This window comes from Malaya genurostris, chromosome 2, assembly GCF_030247185.1.
Source record: "Malaya genurostris strain Urasoe2022 chromosome 2, Malgen_1.1, whole genome shotgun sequence".
Lineage (NCBI taxonomy): Eukaryota > Metazoa > Arthropoda > Insecta > Diptera > Culicidae > Malaya > Malaya genurostris.
The window spans coordinates 290,199,560-290,219,894 of NC_080571.1; the positions used below are offsets into that span (position 1 = coordinate 290,199,560).

Consider the following 20,335-nt stretch of genomic DNA (forward strand, 5'->3'; position numbering starts at 1 on the left):
AGTGTCAGCCAACAATAAAGTGTAATCCGAAGTACAGTTTCGTATCACTACCTAAATAGGACTCGCACCCACGGAAATGGATCTAGTAAAACTGTTCAGTGTGCTGCTTATCTGTGCCTCTTTGATCTTCGTCTGTGAAGCGCAGGTAAGCGAGATCTCTCCCCCATCGGCGGAAATAATTAGCGATTAAGATTAATTAAAACCGGAAAACCAGTGTAGCAATTTCCTGCATGGACTTTGTCACGATGGAGCTACCATCCGTTCGTTAGCAGGATGATGCACTAAGGGTGAGAGTGTTAACAGTTTCTTCCTGTCGAAATCATGTGACGTCGTAACATTCTAGCTTTTGCGAGAAAAAAAATGTGATGAGATTTGAGAATGTTGTGAAGACCCAATTTTCAACTAGTTTTTGAATTTGGCCGAAACATTAACAACCGTGCCACTACAAACACAAATTCTCACACCTTTTGTCTACCATCCTGATTCGTTAACACATCCGTACTACTAGTGTGTACCAGAAGTGAGAAATTTCATGCGATCAGACTGCTTGAGATAATGGAAACTTCGCTTTCGCGAATCTGGTTGTGCAAGGAGAATTCTTTTTAGTGTGAATAAAAAATACCGATCATTATAATTAATTGAGGATAAAGTAGTACGATTCAATCGTTCTGATATAATTAAACTTTTTCTCGTTAATCTAGATATATTTAAAATGCGAGAGGAAATGTGACATTATAATAGTTTTAAATTAAAAGCTTCCATATTGTTTTATATGCATGCATTCTGAACCATCATATATGAATTTAATTAAAAAACTAGTATCTAATTATGGAATATTTTATTAATAAGCCAATTCTCGAGCTCGGTAAAGTAAAATGCAGAGACCGATCGCCAACACACAATTCTGCTTATTGCTGAGAAATCAATATTATGAATTTCGAGAATCGGTTAAGTAGATTTACTGATTTTTCGACAAAAAGCGATCTTTTTGCCGAGATTTGGCAAAATCTTGTGCTGAACATATCCGTGAGTAACAATTATCCCGAAATCACCAAATGCAGTTACCGTAGTCTCGAAATATGTGTTGGCTTTTCCCGAAATTCGGCTAGACAACTGTGATTTACGTTGTACGTTTTCGCTTGGCACTACGCAGTTAAAAATTCGATCAGTATCTAACGGGGAAAACAGATTGAAAAAATGACATGCGAATGCAACTATGTAATGAAAACCGCGAAAATGTTACCACAACCGAATACGTAACTAGCTCCTAACCGGGGAAATTGTTTTGCTAATTAAACTATCCTGCATATGAAAACACATGAAGCGACAGTCCAATTGACTAGAACTTGGCCGCCACAGCATTCAGTTACACCCTCATTCTTGTTTACGGCCGTATGCGATACGTTCAAAAGTATATCAAATTCGTATTCCCGTTTACGTTCGAATTAATTACACTTTTAAACATCGTACATGCATAAAAACAACGCCCATCCAACTTTAAACTATCAGTTCTGGTACAGATTTGAGTTGTAAATAAAAATCTTTGATATCCAGTCACGTACCCAGAGGGGGGGCCCGAGGGGCCCTGGCCCCTCCCGAAATCAAAAACATATAATTATTTCCAATGTCTCAGACATGTGTTACAGAAATTACAAAACAGTACACCTAATGAAATGTAATACAATATCAATTCCAGTGGGAAAGTTTGAAGTTTATGTAAAAAAACAGTAGTAAAAAGCACACAGAGAATTAGATACATAAGCAATCCTCATTAACATTATTTTTTCATCTTTGGGCCCCTCCCGAAATGAAATTCTGGGTACGGCCCTGTTGATATCATTTGTTATTTGACTTGTTTTTTTTCGCTGATTTTGTATCATCATGCTTGCTTACGTCCGTATTGACTATTCGGCGAACACATGCTTTCGAACGAATGCGAAAAAGCCATTCTTATTTTCACTCGAACGTGTACGTACGCGATTCCTGTACAAAAGAAGGATCGGTAGCGCAGGTAGTTTTTTAAGGAAGATTCCAAGCATCAAGGAAGTGACGAATGCTACATAATAAATAAATATCGTACTTAGGACCAACTTTATTTAAGTCGGTAAATGAAATTTTCAAATTAAACTTCATGCAAAGTAAAAAAAAAACATTTAAAATAGCAGTCCGATCAGTAGTATCTGCAAAAAATATGTTGCATTTTTCTTCCAATTTTGTCATGTTTTCGTTAGCCTACATATTTATTACATTGGTAAAATCATGCATTTAATATAAAACAAAGCATGTTTACCCATGGCGTATTTTCTATAAAGTACTTAATAGATGTAAAATTGATGCGTAAAAATCAACACGACGCTATTTTTGAATGAAATTCAGCTTTTTTGGCACCAGCCGAGAAGCGACGCGTTTCAAACCCAAAACATCAGTTAAAATGTGTTCGTCTGATCCATAAGAGATGCCCAACAACACAGCAATCTCTCTAATCGGTACAGAACGATTTTGCAACACGATTTGCTTCGCCGATTCTATGTTTTCTTCAGTAACAGATGTTGTTGGGCGGCCAGGGATCTCATCATGATCCAAGCTTGTACGACCACCTTTGAAGCGTTTATACCACTCGTATGCCTGTGTTTTTCCTAGACACGATTCACCAAAGGCCTTTTCTAACATTTTCAACGTTTCGAAACATTTAAATCCATTTGCAACACAAAGTTTGATGCACGCACGTTGCTCTAAATTTTCATCCATTATAAAAATTGCCACACGAAAATTTTTCAACTTCTTTGTATAGACGCCAAACAAAAACTAATCGTACGATATGCGTCAAAATTTGACAGAATGTGTATAAAAGTGTTGCCAACGTTGGGAGAATAAAAGTGTACCGATTGGACAAGCGCGGGAATTTTAAAATGAAAATTCCGGTTCTTTTTTGATCATAAGGTAAACCACACCTTTCTGATCCCACCAAATACAGAGCCTTCTTGCCAAACATTGGATTATAAACGAAAATTAAGTGGCAATATTTAGCCTAAGTTGCTGTACCATCAATCGGTGCACTGAGCCCAAACGACACTTTAATTCTATGTGAAAAAGCATATACTTATTAAAAACTACCTTTCACATTATATTTATATGCATCATATGACATTTATGTGTTTATATATAAATTTCAATCGGAAACCCGATAGTTCTTAAGTGTATAGCACATACACCTTATGTGAAGAAACACATGAATATTATGTGATAGTAAACTGTGAAAAATAAGAATTTCAAAATGGCGTCAAGTAACGAGACGTTGGTAGATACGTTGCTCGCGGATTTAGGATTCCCGAAAAGTTTACTGGAAGTGTTTGAACGTAAATACATCCTACTGATCATAAATAATAGTACTATCATTTAGCTTTAAATTTTTCAGAGTGTGGAATTGGAGTATTTAAGTTGCTTACAATCACAGTCGAACATCTACAAACTTATTTAGAACCGACGGAAACTGCATGGAAGTATGACGATTTGTTTTGATTGTTCAGAAACATAAAATATTAAGAGTACTGAATGCACCAGAAATCGAAAACGCAGATCAACCGTGTGCAGATAACGATCAAGTTTCTGATGACAGTATTGCTTGTTAAATAGACCTGAAAATTATGTGAAGAAGTCTGCATCAAATATAAAATCAATCCGATAATTCGTGAAAGAGAAAATAAACGAAGAGAAACTGTCACTTGCATTTAGGCCCTTTTGTCGTGGGACAATAGATTTGATAATTATTATAACAACACATAAAAGTTGCTTGAAAATTAAATAAAAGCTATACCAATTTCAGGTAAACTCCATGTGATTTTCCTATGATAGGTAAATGAAGTTTACATGAAACATACATATTATTCAAATAGAGGATGAGGATGATATGTATGTGAAATTCCCATGATAAATAAGTGGAGCACATATATAATGCATATGTTTTCAACAATAATTTTTATAGTATGGATCATATGAATGCTATGTGTGAGATCAGTATCGTTTACATGTAAAACATTATGGAAAATATTTATATGGTTTTGCATCTGAAAAATAAGTGAAATATTTTTTGAGTGTGTCATCTCAAGTGAGGTGACGCCACCCAGGGGTGGAATCATGTATGGTGATAAGTCACAATCACCTCCTGGTGATAAAGAGTTGATCACCAGAATGTTTGAAATCACCGAAGGTGATCACTTTTACTATCACCATCACCGGTGATTGAGCCAACTTCACTCCATTTATCACCTGTCAAGAAACGTCAATTTTTCAGGAGTAAAATATGAATGTGGCGTATATCCATAAAATATTTTAAAATCTAAATTTTTATTCCTATAGTTTTCAATTCTTTTCATTAATTCGAGTCATGTTTATCAATGATGATTTGTATGGATCGAAGGGTAACGTTGAAAAAAATTGCCTCGCGAGTATGGCAAACTGAGCACAAACAAATAAAAAAAATCACTTGCTGGTTTAATTTAGTGCCGATTTTTATTGGAAATCAATGTCACAGTCAGTTTTTTGGGATAAATTTGCTAGCTTTGAAATGACTCGAATTGCTAGATCTTATTGATGTCGCACAACGGATGGCATTCCTCTTGAATGAGAAAGATTCGTTAAATAATTGTGTGTATAGTTTTCATTCACTTTACGATTATGGCATTTCACAGAGCTTTCGAATGCTAGTTCCATTTTGGAAATTTTACCCACCGGAACTACGAATATCCACTATGATTAGCAACTAATTGTCAAAAAATATTGCCTTATTTAGTTCAACTTAGAAGAAGAAAATTAGGAACGCAGTTTAATCTTTTTTACTCGTTCAGTTGAACGAGACTGATACGTCGCTCACCAAGTCACGACCGTCTAATTCTACTGAAAATGTTAGCAAAAATTTTTTATGTTGGTACGTTATGTGCAAACAGGAGATGTCTACATTCATAAATTTATCACTTTTACAGAAAGCAATTTATCTTTGACTCTACGAATACCCCAATTATATTCCTTCAAATAATAATTACAACATAAATGAATTGATTTAATTGATAAATACTACCGTTCATTCTATGAATTCTTTAAACTATACAAACTAAGTTACTTTTCATTTTGGTATTTAATTTTGACACAATATCAGTACGAATTTTCTTAAAAAATTATCCTCTCCGACCAATTTTGGTAGGTTATGTTTATGTCAGTGGTTTAAAATTCACCTAACGGACAATAATTTATAAAGCCGCTTCTCAAAAAATCAAATCACTACTAAAAGTGATAACTAAATTGGTATCACCTCAATTTTGACATGAAGGTGATTAAATCGTGGTGACTATTACTTTACGTAATGCCAACATTTGATAGTGATGTTAGCCTTTCAGCAGCGGTGACAGAACTTGGTGATTATCACCTTACATGATTCCAAATTTTCAAAAGTGATAATCACCTTACGTGATTCCACCCCAGAAGTGAAAAAGAAGAAGTGATTCTTGAAATAAGAAAGAGAAAATTACCTAAAATTATTACCTAGAATTTACTTAGTTTATTATTGTCTCATCCCACGAAACATTAGTCAATGTAAGCAACAAATCATGTTGTGTTGAATGTCTTCTTTTTCTTCTTTATTCTGGTTAGCGTCACCTCACTTGATATAACGCCGATGTGATGGCACAGCAACTTAGGCTATATGGCCAGTTAATTTTTGTATATAGTCCAATGGACTTTCTTTTCACTGGACTACAAGTGAAAACCTCGCTGCGTGACAACGTCGAGCCGTCAAAGTACGGATAAAAATTCGTTCTTTTTCGCGAAGTACTCGACTTTTCTCCACACTCTAATCCTTAAATCGTTTCTATTCTTCCACAGCTCACATTCACGCCATCCTGGGGAAAGCGATCATCAGCTCAAATGGCGTTGAATATGCCGAATGCGTTCGGAGGCCAGGATGGTTGCAAAACACCCGTTGATTCACTGATGGTTATCTATCGGATGATACAGGTGAGACTATCGCCATACGGAGAAGCGCTTCCGGCAATAGACACTAACATCGTTTCCGTTTTGTTTTTTTTTTTTTGTTTTTTGTTTTCCTCATTCGTCACCCAGAGCGAAGCCCAAAAAATCCTGGATTGTAACCAGAAGTGAACGAAGCTCGTACGGCTGTCATCAACGCTCAACAAGAAACCGAAATTAGTCCCAACCAGCGGAGAATGCTTTTATTTTTGCTCTACTTGCTAAGTTTCAAAAGTGTATGTACCTATACAAATACCTATATATCACATCCGTTTCGTTCCCTGTGAGATGCAAATCACTCGAGAGGTACACGCAAATACATACATATACATGCTAGCGTAGATCACAGAAAATGGCATAAGTGAAAAGTGATGTTTTCCTTGATGTCCTTGACAATCCCTCCTGTGCACGTGACCTAAACCGCGAAAGAAACAAATTGATTCAGTTTCCAAATTAAAGTACTGTCATCTTACAAAAGCAACTACACTAAAAGCAATCAGCGGATTGTGAATCAAACGTTCGAGCGTTCAATTCATTGTACCACCGTTTAAAATATCCCTTTCTAACATACACAGGCTGTGCCGTGTGATGTAGAAAGGATACAGGAAAAAACGATTGTACCATGAACCAGCCCCGGTGGTGACTCTAACAATCCAGAATCATCATGTTGCGATAAAAAAAAACCGACCCTACGGCCTCAGATTGAAAACTAATGCAAATCACACTGTAGCCGGCTGGCAGGAAAGTGGTCCTTTCCTCCGTGGCTTTACAGTCAAGCGTTTTTTTCTGTCGTCATCGGCCGGATACAGGTCGTGATGACAATTTATCAAAACAAAAACTTACCACCCGTAGTAGAATCGTTCCTCGCCGTGAATCTAAATATGCAGCCGACATCCTTCTCGTCTCGTCTTATGGGATCTGAAACAGCAAAGAATAAAATAGAGTACCTATACAATACAATAACTATTTGCACGATAGTTTAACTTTTGAAAGGAATATGCTTTAAATACATTTCGCGGGTACACAAAAAATGTATGGGTAGTCATTTTACACCAAAAGGTAGGTTGACTAATCTATTACACTAGCACTGCTACTTTAGGAAAAGATTTGATGAATTGGCTATTTTGACATTTTAGATTATTTAGGATTTTTCAAAATTACCTTAAAATTGACAATCCGTCAAAATAGATGAAATAAACATCATTCTCTTCGTTTGAATACTATGAGAATATTTTCTCAATATATGCCAATAAGCATCAATTTGACGAATCTCATACAATTCCAAAAAGACATAACAGTAATCCTCTATTGTGTTAAAAAAGAATACTAATTCGAAAATGTTTGCTAAATTGCATTCAACGGACACCGTAAATTGAACTGTCAAATAGCAAGATGTCCAAAAAGAAGTGTGAACATTTCTATTATCAAAGACATCATATTAAAAAGATATCCAGCTCTCTCATTTCCCGAACAAATCATTGGCAACATCCTTTTTGCAAGCATGGCGCCCTCAGGCGAGTCCGCATCGAATCTCATATACATATAAGTAAGGAAAAGAAATGTCAAATTCGTGCGCGCCAAAATAGCAGCACAGCGCACCCATACAATTGACATGATATGTTGAATGTGACGCCGTGCGATGGCGTTGTTGAACTGAAGATTGATATCGCTCCAAGCTGACAGGGTCTGCTATAATGAAGTGTGTGGTTTTGTTCTTACTAAATTGAAATCGCGTATGAAGAGTGCCAGTCAAAACAACAAACCGTTCCTTAAGGGGGGATAGGGTCTAAACGATGAATAAAATCATCATTTTTGCGATTTTTTTCCAGAATTATCGTTCAACAAAATAAATTCAAAAGTTTTGCATGATAAAAAGTATCATTCGAACAATGTTTTGTAATTTTTCCGTGGAAAAATATTGAGAAATAAGTCGGTGAAGAGGTATTTTCGAGAACGCTTCTTAAAAATCATGATTTGCGGTGTCCACTGTATCTCAGCGCAGACTAATCAGAAGTGAGCAAATGAACGCAGCATAGTTAGAGTAGAGTTTTTCTAGACATAGATTTCTGACTGTACGGTGACACTAACAGCACCTCTAGTGAGAAACGGGTGTACTTTTTTCCATTAGCTACTGTGGTTTTGTTAAATGCGCAGGCAACTTTATGCATGCATTTTAGGAGCATTTACGCACCCATTCTCCACCAGACGGTGCTTTTGCTGTCACGGGTTGCTCAACTACATTAGTATTACACTGGGAAATCTATGTTTATTTGATTTATGACTCCAGGGAGCCCGTAGGGTAGAACATTTTCAAAAAACATATATTTTCTTTTATAATTTATTATAACGAAACATTTCAAGAATGTTTTGTCAAGTTTTGAAGTCAATCGAAATAGAAACCTTGGGCCTGTGCGCCGAGCTCTTGCTTCTTCGTAGAATGAGATAGCCATAGATAAAGGTCCATAACTTTCAGAGTTTCGTTCCAATAGACTTGAAAATTTCACAGAAAATTCTTCAGACGTTTTGCTATAAGAAAATATAAAGAAAATAATAAATGATTTTTCAAAAGTGTTAGACCCTACCCGCCCCTTAATCTGCCGTAGAATTACTGCATTTTCATTTTCACGTTTTACAGTGATGAGTTTTTGATCGTGAATATCTCTTGTTGTATCTAACGTATTAACATAATTTTTGATGTTGGACTTATTATTATTATTATGTCTTTTATTTAGCTGCAATTTTAAGCTGTATTCGTCGTTCGCCAGAGTTGATACCATACTTTATAAGGGCACAGTTTCAGTTACAGCGAGTCAATGTTATTCTTATTTACGTCCATCCGATTATGTCTCTGACACACACCTACCTGTTGTTGAAACATCATGCGTGAATCGTGTCTTGTGTCATTATCAAACTTGATCAGTTTGATCTATAATTCAATTATGAATCGGCGTTTGGTCTATAATTTAATAATGAATGGGCGCTGACAAAATTATCCACTTTTTTATCGATAAATGGTGTTCAGCGAAGAAGCTCATTTCTGGGTGAATGGATACGTCAACAAGTAAAATTACTGCATCTGGAGTGAAAACCAGCAAGAAGCATTGCAAGAGCTACCAATGCATCTCAAAAACGTGATTAATCCACCTAGCATTGAGATGATACCTTTTTTTATCAATTCGCATGTGTTGTTTTGCATGAATATTCTTCGGTTTTTCAGTTTTCATGACATTATTCTAATGTCCGTCGTTTTAAGTGGCAATTTGAAATTTTAATCACTCATTACACTGTCATGTCGAAACTGCAAATCGGATCGAATTTAAATTTAAAAGTGGGACAATCGATTAAACATTCCATGATATGTCGAAGTAGGTTCCATTTCAAAGTTTACGGTAATTTAAGGTACTTCCAGAGCCGGTATTCAGGAACCAGCATAACTCAAACCGATTCGTATGGCCGTGAATTGACTTGACGAATAAATTGCAATAGTTTTGAGTCCAACTTTGAAGCTTTTCGGGATTGTCATCTTCCATATCGGTTTGAATTTCAAAAATTCATCAACCTGTAATTCCAGAATCGGAAGTCAGAATTGGATAAAATTTATTAATTTTGTATGGGACTATAAGTTTATTTAATATTTAATTTTTGTTTCTGAAATTCGACTTGGCTTTTTTGAGAAAACGATTGAACTTTGAGAAACGATACTGAAACCGGAATTCGAAAATCGGTGTAGCCAAAGTCAGATAAATTCACATGAGTAGCTGTATAGTTTACATTTGTTTCAAAATGTTTGAAAATCAGTGTAGACATCTTTGAGAAATCGTAGTACGAATCAAATTTTTGAGTGCCTTCCGAATCGAAAACTGAATATCACTAAAACTGAAAAAAGTGTATTTGGTTATCGACTATCCGAATCTGCTAACCCGATAAACCTGATTAATTTATGTGAAATAGACATTCTTATACTAATCACCCTGTATTCCCGAAACCGGAAGTTGGATCTGACTGGAAAGCGAGATGTTTCATAGAATATTAAAACTTTTCATTTAAATCTTAGATGATTCTTAGATTTCATTTGAATCTTAGATCAGTTCAGCCATCTACGAGAAAAATGAGTTACACAATTTTAATTTCGTTTCACATATCATCCTGTAGTTCCGGAACCAGAGGTTGGAACCAAACATCATTCAGGAACCTTGTTTGGGAACATACGACTTTTCATATGGATCTGAGTTTGTAGAAAACGTTTGAGTCATCTCCGAAAAAAATCGAGTGAAATTATTTATTTTGAAATTATTATCACACACGCATTAGCTGATCTCGACGAACTGATTCGAATGGTATATGGGTGTTATGTTCTTCCAGCATTTATTGCTCTAAGTAGTTTAAAAAAATATAATTATGGAATTGCTTTCAACTCGAAAATGATACCATCATCTGGTTTATATATGTCATATTCGAACGATTATGTTGGCAAAAACGAACCGTGCTAAAATCGGTCCGAGGTAAAATGTCACGAAAAAGGATGCTGTACACAGTCTTTTTAGTACTCAGAAACAATTGTATGTAACAGTCAGGCCCGTGCGCAGTATTGGGCTTTACTCTAGAGAAAAGATGCGCGTTATTGAGAGAGGTGGTAGTCGGTACTTCGGGCACGCACTATACAAATGCGTAACATCGATGACTGCATTTCCAGTAACACTTGACAGAAAGTGGGAAAGGCGCCAAAATTCGAAAAAGAAAGTTGTGTCATCCACAATATTGAAACTGTAAAAAAAAATTTGAAAACGTAGTATGAATTGTCAAGTTATTTGCACTTTAATATAATAAGTACTCCATTGTTCATGAAACTTAATTTTAAAAAAATTCTTCATGGGGGGGGGGGGGTTAAAACCCCCAAAAACCCCCCCTGCGCACGGGCCTGGTAACAGTATAAAAATCGTGTTTTACGTTGCTCCCAAGCATTTCTTTGCCATACAGCGCTCGAAACTTCTACTGCTGGAATAGGGGAAAAAGTCGCTTACACAAAAATTTCGATATCTTCGTTAAAAATGGACGGATTTTAACAATCTTTGGGTTGTTGGATAGCTATTACCGTGCGGAATCTAAGTCTGGAAACATATTCTGTTTTCAAGGTCAAATGTGACAGATACTGTCAAAGAACTGAAAATTTTGACATAAAACTTTGTATAACTCAAAAAGTAAACATCCGATCTCAATACCATTTAATATCGTTCTGGGTGACGGGAAGACCGACGACACGACCAGGCACTCCGAAGAAAAATTGGAATAAAAAGTGTTCGTGAGCGATTTACCGCCAGTTACCACAAATATAGCGACCCCTTGAAAATGATAAAAATAATCTTCTTGTGCAACACTGTTTAAGTTGCTATGAACTAGTTACCAAGGAGCTCCATACTAAATAAACAAACCAGCATGTCGAATAAAACCAAAACGATTTTCCCTAGTGATTTCAAACTTCTGTAAGTACGAGTACAAATATATTAGTGAATGATTTTATTCGTTAAATTATCTTGACCTGATTATTATGACGGATCATTACAGGACACCAAATATGACAATTGAGCCACGCGTCCGGATAATAAGTATCAGGACATAATGCAAATTTCTGATGTTTTAAGTTCATTGTATCTTCGAGATCTCGTGAACCAAACACTCGAAAATCGCAAGAATTAAACAATCGAAAATCTTGTACCCGGTAAAACATGTCGGAAGGAGATATGGCTCTTTGAGGACTGCAATTGATTGAGAATGTGATCAAGAATTGGCTGCCTATGCGAATGCGGTTCGAGCAATAGCTTTGATTGCAAATTAGACGGACTTTATAATCACTTAAGGTGGCGATATTGGTCATCTAAAGATATATAGATTTAGAAATGGTAGTAGAAAAAAGCCCAGTTTACAAAGTTTTGTATCCATATCGAGAAAGATCAAGACCAAATAACTATAATGAACATAATTAAAAAAATAGACCCCAGGAATTTTTTCGTAACTTGATAGTTTTGTTTGATTAGAAAACTACTGATTCGTAGTTCGATGTTTTCACTTGAAGATACCCCAAAGATGCGAACACAATTCAGTATCTGTAATTAAGCCAGGGCGCAATAATAAGAAGTCGATTAATATTTTCGTCTCGTAAAATTTCTCCAATTCCAACGCCAGGTTATTATAGACGTTGAAACAGGTCTAGATAGCTGTAACCTTCCTTTTTCGAAAATAAATGACGCCAGGACTATTGTAGCTGAAGTCATTAAAAATACTCCATTAAGAAATAAACAAACTAAAAATGAAAGAGAGCTAGTTAAACAATTGCGGGAAAAGCCAGTTTTTTATGTTAAAGCTGACAAAGGAAACAAAGTTGTTATTATAGAGAGGGATGATTATGACAATATAATCATCCAAAAAATTAATGACGGACCATATAGGAAACAAAGATCCGACCCCCTTCCAGAAATTATCAAAAAAATAGATAAAACTCTCATAGAATGTAACCCTAACTTCGATATCAATCTCAGCCGCCTCAAAGTTCCTAACCCTTCATTACCAAAAATCAAAGGATCTCCAAATGGCTAGTGGAAGAATTCAAAAATATGCCGAAAAAGTTTTTTAGTAGATCCATTCCCAATACACAAGAATTCGCTACTCAACTTCTGAACTCAGGTGAAATCGAAGATGACGAAATAATGGTTTCTTTCGATGTAGCCTCCTTATTCCCAAGTGTCCCGGTGAAGGACTCAATCAATCTGTTGGAAGATTGGTTAGTTAAACAAAAGAGTAGTAGTTTATGGAAATGCAAAGTAAGGTCTTACCTTACTCTAACCCGGCTTTGCATGGATTTAAATTATTTCAAATTCAGAGGGGAATTTTATAAACAATTACAAGGGGCCCCAATGAGTAATCCGCTCTCCCCATTTTTATGCGAATTATTTATGGCAAACCTCGAAGAACTTTTAAATAAACAAGGATTACTACCTAATCGCTGGTGGAGATACGTTGATGATATATTTTGCATCATCAAACGTAACGATTTGGAAAATATTTTGGATACAATCAACAATTTACATAGGAACATAAAATTCACCTCAGAGATGATGCGGTAGTGAAAGAGAAAAATTTTATCTTCGAAATTGGAAAGCTCAATGGATATCCGGAGCGCTCAATCCAAACAATCCTCGATAAGAAATTAAGATCATTGAAAAAATTATCACTTACAACTTTGACCCCCCTATCAAAAACCTTGAAAAGAATAGCGGTAGACTTCAACTCTAACATGGCATATCCACTTAAATCAAAATTAAAACCCTTTGGCTTGGATTTAGTGTTCAGTAGTACTAGCAACCAGTTGAAAACTTTACTAGGATCTACTAAAGATCCTACTGACAAATTGAAAAAATCGGGGGTATACAAAATTTCATGTTCTCATTGTGATAAATTATACATTGGACAAACAAAGAGATCATTAGATATCCGTTTCAAGGAACACATAGCGGAAATAGGGAAAGCATCCAAGGATCTGGAACGGGGTTTATCACACCATTTCAAGTCGAAAGTAGCTGAGCATGCCTTTTCCGAAAACCATGATTTCACTACAAATGACATAAAAATTTTAAGACAAATTTCCAACCCATGGAAATTGGATTCGGCAGAAAGTCTGGAAATTTTCAAACATAATTCCACTTCTTTACTAAACAGAGACCAAGGAAATAGGTCTTCCTGGCTCTTTAAGTTACTACCTACACACAGGGGACAGACAAACATAGAAAACACTTAATCTCTCCCTACCCTAAACAAATTAGATAATTTTTTCGAGGTGTTTATACCTGTTGTAGGAATCTACCTACTTCCGTTTCATATAAAAGGAACAACATTGCAGCATTCTTTCAATAACTAAACAAAACTATCACACTGAAGATGAATATAAATTGTATTCGAAATGTGCATATGTGATGTGACGTTTATTATACAAGATTTATAGTGTCGTGAGATACATAGTGAATTTGTATAGTGACGTGACATACTTATAACAGAATTAAATGGTAATATTTAAAAAAAATTTCCTTGTAGTTTCCAACATTTTTCAAGCGATTTCATTTTGACATTACGAGTTACTGAGGGGTAGTTAAATTTGTGATACAGTTTTGAATAGTGAGTGGCAGGTCGTGTCGCCGGGAAGACCTTTCATTTGCTACTAGTTTCATCCAAATCGGTCCAGCCATCTCTGAGATCTCGACCTCTTTGTTGACAACACACATACAGACACATACACACACGGACATTTGCTCAGTTCGTCGAGCTGAATCGATTGGTGTATGACATTCGGCCCTCCGAAAATTTTTCGAAAGTTTGAGCGAATTCTGTACCTATTTTTGCCTTTCTCATATAGAAAGGTTATGCAATCACTGTGAAAACCGACTTTTGAACCGAGGCCCGGAGGGCCGAGTGTCATATACCATTCGACTCAGTTCGTCGAGTACGCAAAATGTCTGTGTGTATATGTGTGTGTGCGTATGTGTGTATGTAACGTGTTTTTGCACTAACTTTTCTCGGAGATGGCTGAACCGATTTTCACAAACTTAGATTCAAATGAAATACAAAATTCCTGAATATTATTTGGATCCGACTTCCGGTTCCGGAATTATGGGGTAAAATGTGCAAAAAATTGTGAAAATAAGTGCACTAACTTTTCTCAGGGATGACTGAACCGATTTTTACTTATCTCAACTGCACTTTTATGTGTATTGGAATTGAAAAGATCCTGAGGTCGTGGTTTGTTTTGGTTTTGCACTTTTAAATAGAAATGCAACCTTATGCCAATTTTGCTCGAAACCGAAACTGGGTTGGGTTTTGCTTCAAGCTTCGTTATCACTTCTATATCTGAATGTGCAAAATCAAAGCAACCCACGAAAACGAGGTTCTGCCATGAAAGTCGACATTTAAAACAACAGTTTTTTTTCTGAAACCAGCCTACTAGGTTCTGAGCGAGAGTTTGTCGAATGCTAGAGTAAAATATTATTTCGCCAGTAAAAACAAGTTTGGTTTCTAGAATTCACTGTCCGATCTTTGCAGTAGTTTTCAGTTTCAATAAAGTTACATGCAAACAATCGTTCGCCTCAGCATCTTTTTATTAGTTTTGCGAAACATTCGACTTCGGTTCACAACCGGTTTAAATGATATGTTTTTATTCCTCTTCGTATATGCGTTCTCAGCACGGCAGTTCCGCCTTGGTTGAAATCTTCTCTCATCAAAACCAATTAAAAATTTCAATATCCCAAAGCAAACACAAACATGATGCAGTAGTCATTCTAAATTTTCCAACCGTTGTTCTAGCCTAACGCCTAAATTGACTTTGCTCTAATCGATAATTTAGTTAGTCGTATCTCGTGCTGCCGTGAATGATTATTGTTGAAGAAACAGTCTCACCAGAACCCTCATTCGAGCAACGAAGCTAGCCCTGTAAAGATGCGTTTTCGCATGCGATCCACGACAATTCTCACGTTTCTATCAGTGCCATTGTTATGTCGACTAGGTGTGAATGCCCAGCAAGCTGACTTAGGTGAGTGCAAAAACTGGGGGAATCCCGCTTCTCCACCTGAAGGAAGGAAAGAACATTAGATGAATCATTTATTTTCCCTTTCAAACCAGAGATCGGCGAAGAGTGCACAGTTCAAAGGACCAGCGCCCCTGGCGTTTGTCGGCTGGTTTCCGAATGTGCATCCGTGATTGATGACATCCGAAACAGAAGAGGAGGTCCCACCAAGTGTGGATATGCGAACAAAGTGCAAGTGGTTTGCTGCCCAGATGGTGTCCAACCGAAGACAACATCAACGAGTGCTGCTCCTGTCACCTCGCCGGCTCCAAGCATCCAATCACGAGCAGCCGAGAGTACGTTAATTTCCGTAGACTGCCCGTTGAAAGTTTTCTAACATATCGTGAGCACATAACCGCAAGTATACAAAACCAAGCACGCACAATAATATCAGTAGAAATAGTAGATGGAAACGTACATTCAAAACACAATCCAAATTGCATTAATAATTAGAAGCGGAACTGAACGCCTGCCTACGTGCCATTCCAGTACTGTTCATTGTGTATAAACAGAATAAACTTTCAACCGGCAGTGTAGTAGCACGTCAGCATCAGGATCCTGATGCTGCTTCGGCAAACGTCAGCTTGTGTAAATTCAAATTCTCCTTCCTCTTTCGTGTCACAGAATGCGTCGAATACGGTGAGGCAGCGTTTTCCAAGGAATACACCAATTCGCTGGGCATCGGTGAACCAAAGCTGCAGCGAGTCGATAGATGTGGCCACAAAGCGGTCGAGCTGATTGTCGATGGCGAAGCGGCAAAATCGAGGGAATTCCCACACATGGCACTGGTCGGCTACGGCGGTGTACCTGCGGTGCAGTATCTGTGCGGTGGCTCGCTAGTGTCGGATCGGTACGTGCTAACCGCCGGCCACTGTGTCATCTCACCCGAACAGTAAGTACCTACTCTCCGATGATGGCGATGGAAACAAATGGCCGTGTTGATTGCCGCGTTCGAAAGCTTTGATCTGTATTATCCGGGGAGTTCAGTTGCACTATGCCTATGTATTTGCACTGTAAGCTGCTTTGACGATTGTGTTCTATGCCGCACAATGAACAACCTCCAGTGGTTTCGTGTGGACTCGTGCGATGGAAAACAGAATGAAAGATATGAACATTCTGATGTCTACATTACAATTTAAATACGTGGCTAGTACAAAAGTTTAAAACATCAATAGTATCTCAGAAATATAATTGAATTACTATTAGCAAAGTTTTCCTATACGCCTGAGCTGGCCGAAGTCTAGCAATAGTTTCACGTTCCCTAATAAATCAACGTGACGTACAACTATACCGATGCCGGCAGCTGCAGTTGTGCAATTACTTTGCCACTATACCTATGTAGCCGGTCAAGCAGTTTTGAGCACAGAGTAATAAATTAAACAATAAAACTTGTAGAAATTCGCTTAGTCATTGTCGTAGTAGATCAATTGGAGTATAAAACACAGTTCAATCGACAGTTGGAAAAATTATATTGCTATTTCTTACTGAAACTATTTCTTTCTGAAGCTTCCGGTTCCGGAGTGACGGAGTAAATTGTGCAAAAAAGGCGGGTGGGTAATGTCACAGACATAACTAGAGAACGTGAATACAAATAAAACTGGCATGCTTCTTTCACTCTCCCGAATAATCGTATTAGTAATAGAGATGGTCGGGTTTTGGATATTTTTACCTGAAACCGGACCCGAACCTATACCCGATGACTACACGGAGAACCCGCAGATCACAAAATTACAATATTGCAATTGTTGTTTCACGCCCTGGTTGTTTCAACTAAAATGTTGTTGAATTAACTAACATATCTGTTGATTTTGTCATAACCATTCAGGTAACCGAAATTGTTGTATTCAAATGCTGTCACTTGGCGGAGAACGAAGACAGCAAAACGCAGAACAAAAAACCTCTTCATTTCACCAGAAGCGTTCCATATTGAAAATTTTCAATGGTAAATGAACGTCATTTATGTTAGTTACGTAGTGGTAGTTTTACGTAAGTGAAAGTATGCAGAAGGATATAACAGTTAATTGTATAACAAGTCTTCCATGTGTTCAATAGATATTTTTACAGTATAAATGTTTAAATCATCTGAGAGTAATGTATTCTAGGACAGTTCATGACAATGTTATTCAAACCGCTTGACGCTTAAAAATTTGCTGCTAAAGTTAAGTGGTACTATTTGTATTTTCTTGAAAGTGTATCTGTAGCATTAGGTTTACCAGCGAGCCATTCTGCAAGTGAAGGAAAAATTTCCTAATTCCCTGTGACCATTTTTCTGGTGAGTTCCCTTTTGAGAATTGTAAGCTTTTGGTTCATTTCTATATCCTTTGTGAGTTTAGTGATAAAGATATAAGCAGTTAATTAGGTAAAATTTCGTTGTTCATGCAGTGAACGATTAGCCGAAGAGCCTAACAGTAAAAAATATTTATTGCAATTGGCGTCTTAAGTTCAAATAACTCAATTATTTCAGTTGAAACAACTGAGACATTTTTTTTTGCTTTAATGCATACAAGTAACTTTGCTGGGATTGTGTCTTTGCTCAATTGCACGAGTGACATCTCATTGAAACGTTTCATTGTTCGCTCAGGGTGTTTGGCATTGATCAACTGAAACGTTTCATTACTTGTTTGTGTCGTTGCTAAGCTGCCAGCACGATAAATCAAAAATGACAGATTAGTTAAAACAACAGTCGATTAGTTGTACCAAATTTTAACCAATCAAAATCAGAAAAACAACTAATATTTTAGTTGTTTTGCGATCGCTGGCTTTACCGTGCAGAATCGGATAAAAGTCATTCATTTGTATGGGACCATAAATCCTTTAATTTGAATTTTTCTTTAATTCGAATTGGCCTTTTTTGAGAATACTATTGAGCTTGAGAAACGGTTCGATACTGGAACCGGAATTCGAAAATCGGTGTAGCCGAAGTCAGATAAATTCACCTGAGGAGCTGTATAGTTTACATTTGTTTCAAAATGTTTGACAATCAGTGTAGACATCTTTGAGGAATCGTAGTGAGAACTAAATCCGAATCGAAAACTGAATATAACTAAAACTGAAATAAGTTTATTTGCTTATCGACTATTAATTTATGTGAAATAGACATTTTTATACTAATCACCCTATATCCCCTAAACCGGAAGCTGGATCTTACTAAAAAGCAACCTGTTTTAATAGGATCTCAAAACTTTTCATTTGAATCTTAGATCGGTTCAGCCATCTACGAGTAAATTGAGTTACTCAATTTTAATTTTGTTTCACATATCATCCTGTAGTTCCGGAACCAGAGGTCGGAACCAAACATGATTTAGGAATCTTGTTTGGGAACATACGACTTTTCATATTAATCTGAGTTTGTAGAAATTATTTGTCACACACGTGTTTGCTGATCTCGACGAACTGATTCGAATGGTATATGGGTGTTATGTTATTCCAGAATTTATTGCTGTAAGTAGTTAAAAACAATATAATGATAAAATTGCTTTCAACTCGAAAATTCTGCCATCATCTGGTTTACATATGTCATATTCGAACGATTATGTTGCCAAAAACGAACCGTGCTAAAATCGGTCCGAGGAAAAATGTCATGAAAAAGGATGCTGTACACATTCTTTTTGGTACTTAGAAACAATTGTATGTAACAGTATAAAAAATCGTGTTTCACGTTGCTCCCAAGCATTGCTTTGTCATACAATGCACCAAACTTCTACTGCTGGAATAGGGGAAAAAGTCGTTTACACAAAAATGTCGATGTCTCCGTTAAAAATTAACGGATTTTAAAAATCTATGGCTTTTTGGATAGCTATTACCGTGCGGAATCTATGTCTGGAAACTTATTCTATTTTCAAGGTCAAATATGACAGATACTATCAGAAAACTGAAAATTTTGACATAAAACTTCGTATAACTCAAAAAGTAAACATCCGACCTCAAAACCATTCAATAGCGTTCTGGGTGACAGGGAGACCTTTCATTTGCGACAAGTTTGATCAAAATCGGTCCAGCCATCTCTGAGATCTCGAACACACACACACGGACATTTGCTTCGTCGAGCTGAATCGATTGGTATATAACACTCGGCCTCGGAATATTTTTCTAAATTTTGAGCGAATTCTATACCTATTTTTTTATTTATAAAAAAAGGTAAAAAGGTTTATTTTCCGTTGCGAAACTTTTATAAACACGTAAACGTATATGTTATGTAAATCGTTACTGTGAATTGATGTAGCAATAAAATAGATATTGCAAAATTATAACATACAATTACTGCATTGATTCAGATAGCTATCGTTTGGTTGATGATAACGAAAATGCAACCAAACTCTATTGTTGGCTTCAATATAATGAACACACTATGGAGTCGCAAGAAGTGTATGTAACATAAATAAACCCAGAATATTACTTTTTTCAAAAGTACTTTTAGTCAAAATAATGAAAGCCAGAATAGTCATGTTTGTTCTATGAATTATCACAAACACGAAGAAAACAATATTGGATTTGAACATCGATTGTGATAATATTATAATAGGGTAAGGGCTCCCTATTTCATCTCATTTGTAAGAACGTTACCTTAAAAACCTAATTTAGCCACTGAAATCACTATGATTTTTCCATATTTCTACTTAATTCGCCTTGCTCCACATGGAGAATTGATTCACATTTCTTGGAAATTAAAATAATGTTAAAAAAATCAGCTAAAAACACTTCTGATATGTTCAT

The 20,335-nt window shown here is 36.4% G+C and overlaps 3 protein-coding genes across 4 annotated transcripts in view; 2 read left to right on the plus strand and 1 right to left on the minus strand.

Annotated features, from left to right (window-relative positions):
* On the plus strand, positions 1-6,386 carry LOC131430530 (hypertrehalosaemic prohormone). Its single transcript, XM_058595582.1, has 3 exons — positions 1-145; positions 5,875-6,006; positions 6,112-6,386. The coding sequence occupies exons 1-3, from the start codon at positions 77-79 to the stop codon at positions 6,148-6,150; spliced, it is 240 nt and encodes a 79-aa protein (XP_058451565.1). The 5' UTR covers positions 1-76; the 3' UTR covers positions 6,151-6,386.
* The window catches only part of LOC131430527 (crossover junction endonuclease MUS81), a 26,445-nt gene continuing 12,406 nt past the window's right edge, over positions 6,297-20,335 (minus strand). Inside the window, exons 4-5 of one of the 2 annotated variants that reach the window (XR_009229538.1) lie at positions 6,862-6,936; positions 6,297-6,433 (exon numbers count right to left, since the gene is read on the minus strand). The gene's annotated coding sequence lies outside the window, so the exon portion shown is untranslated. Of the gene's footprint in view, positions 6,434-6,861; positions 6,937-15,489; positions 15,626-20,335 lie in introns of those variants that run through there. The other variant, XM_058595580.1, reaches the window with a different exon arrangement.
* LOC131430529 (serine protease snake-like) overlaps positions 15,458-20,335 on the plus strand; it is a 15,637-nt gene continuing 10,759 nt past the window's right edge. The window contains exons 1-3 of the mRNA XM_058595581.1: positions 15,458-15,589; positions 15,679-15,918; positions 16,247-16,514. Of these exons, the coding sequence (XP_058451564.1) occupies positions 15,496-15,589; positions 15,679-15,918; positions 16,247-16,514 (602 nt within the window). The 5' untranslated portion in view covers positions 15,458-15,495. The remainder of the gene's footprint in view (positions 15,590-15,678; positions 15,919-16,246; positions 16,515-20,335) is intronic.

Excerpts from the sequence above, each read along its gene's own strand:
- LOC131430530 (XM_058595582.1), top strand. The coding sequence starts at position 77 with ATGGATCTAGTAAAACTGTTCAGTGTGCTGCTTATCTGTGCCTCTTTG. Across the intron at positions 146-5,874 it reads TCTTCGTCTGTGAAGCGCAG|CTCACATTCACGCCATCCTG; the intron begins GTAAGCGAGATC and ends ATTCTTCCACAG. Across the intron at positions 6,007-6,111 it reads TTATCTATCGGATGATACAG|AGCGAAGCCCAAAAAATCCT; the intron begins GTGAGACTATCG and ends TTCGTCACCCAG.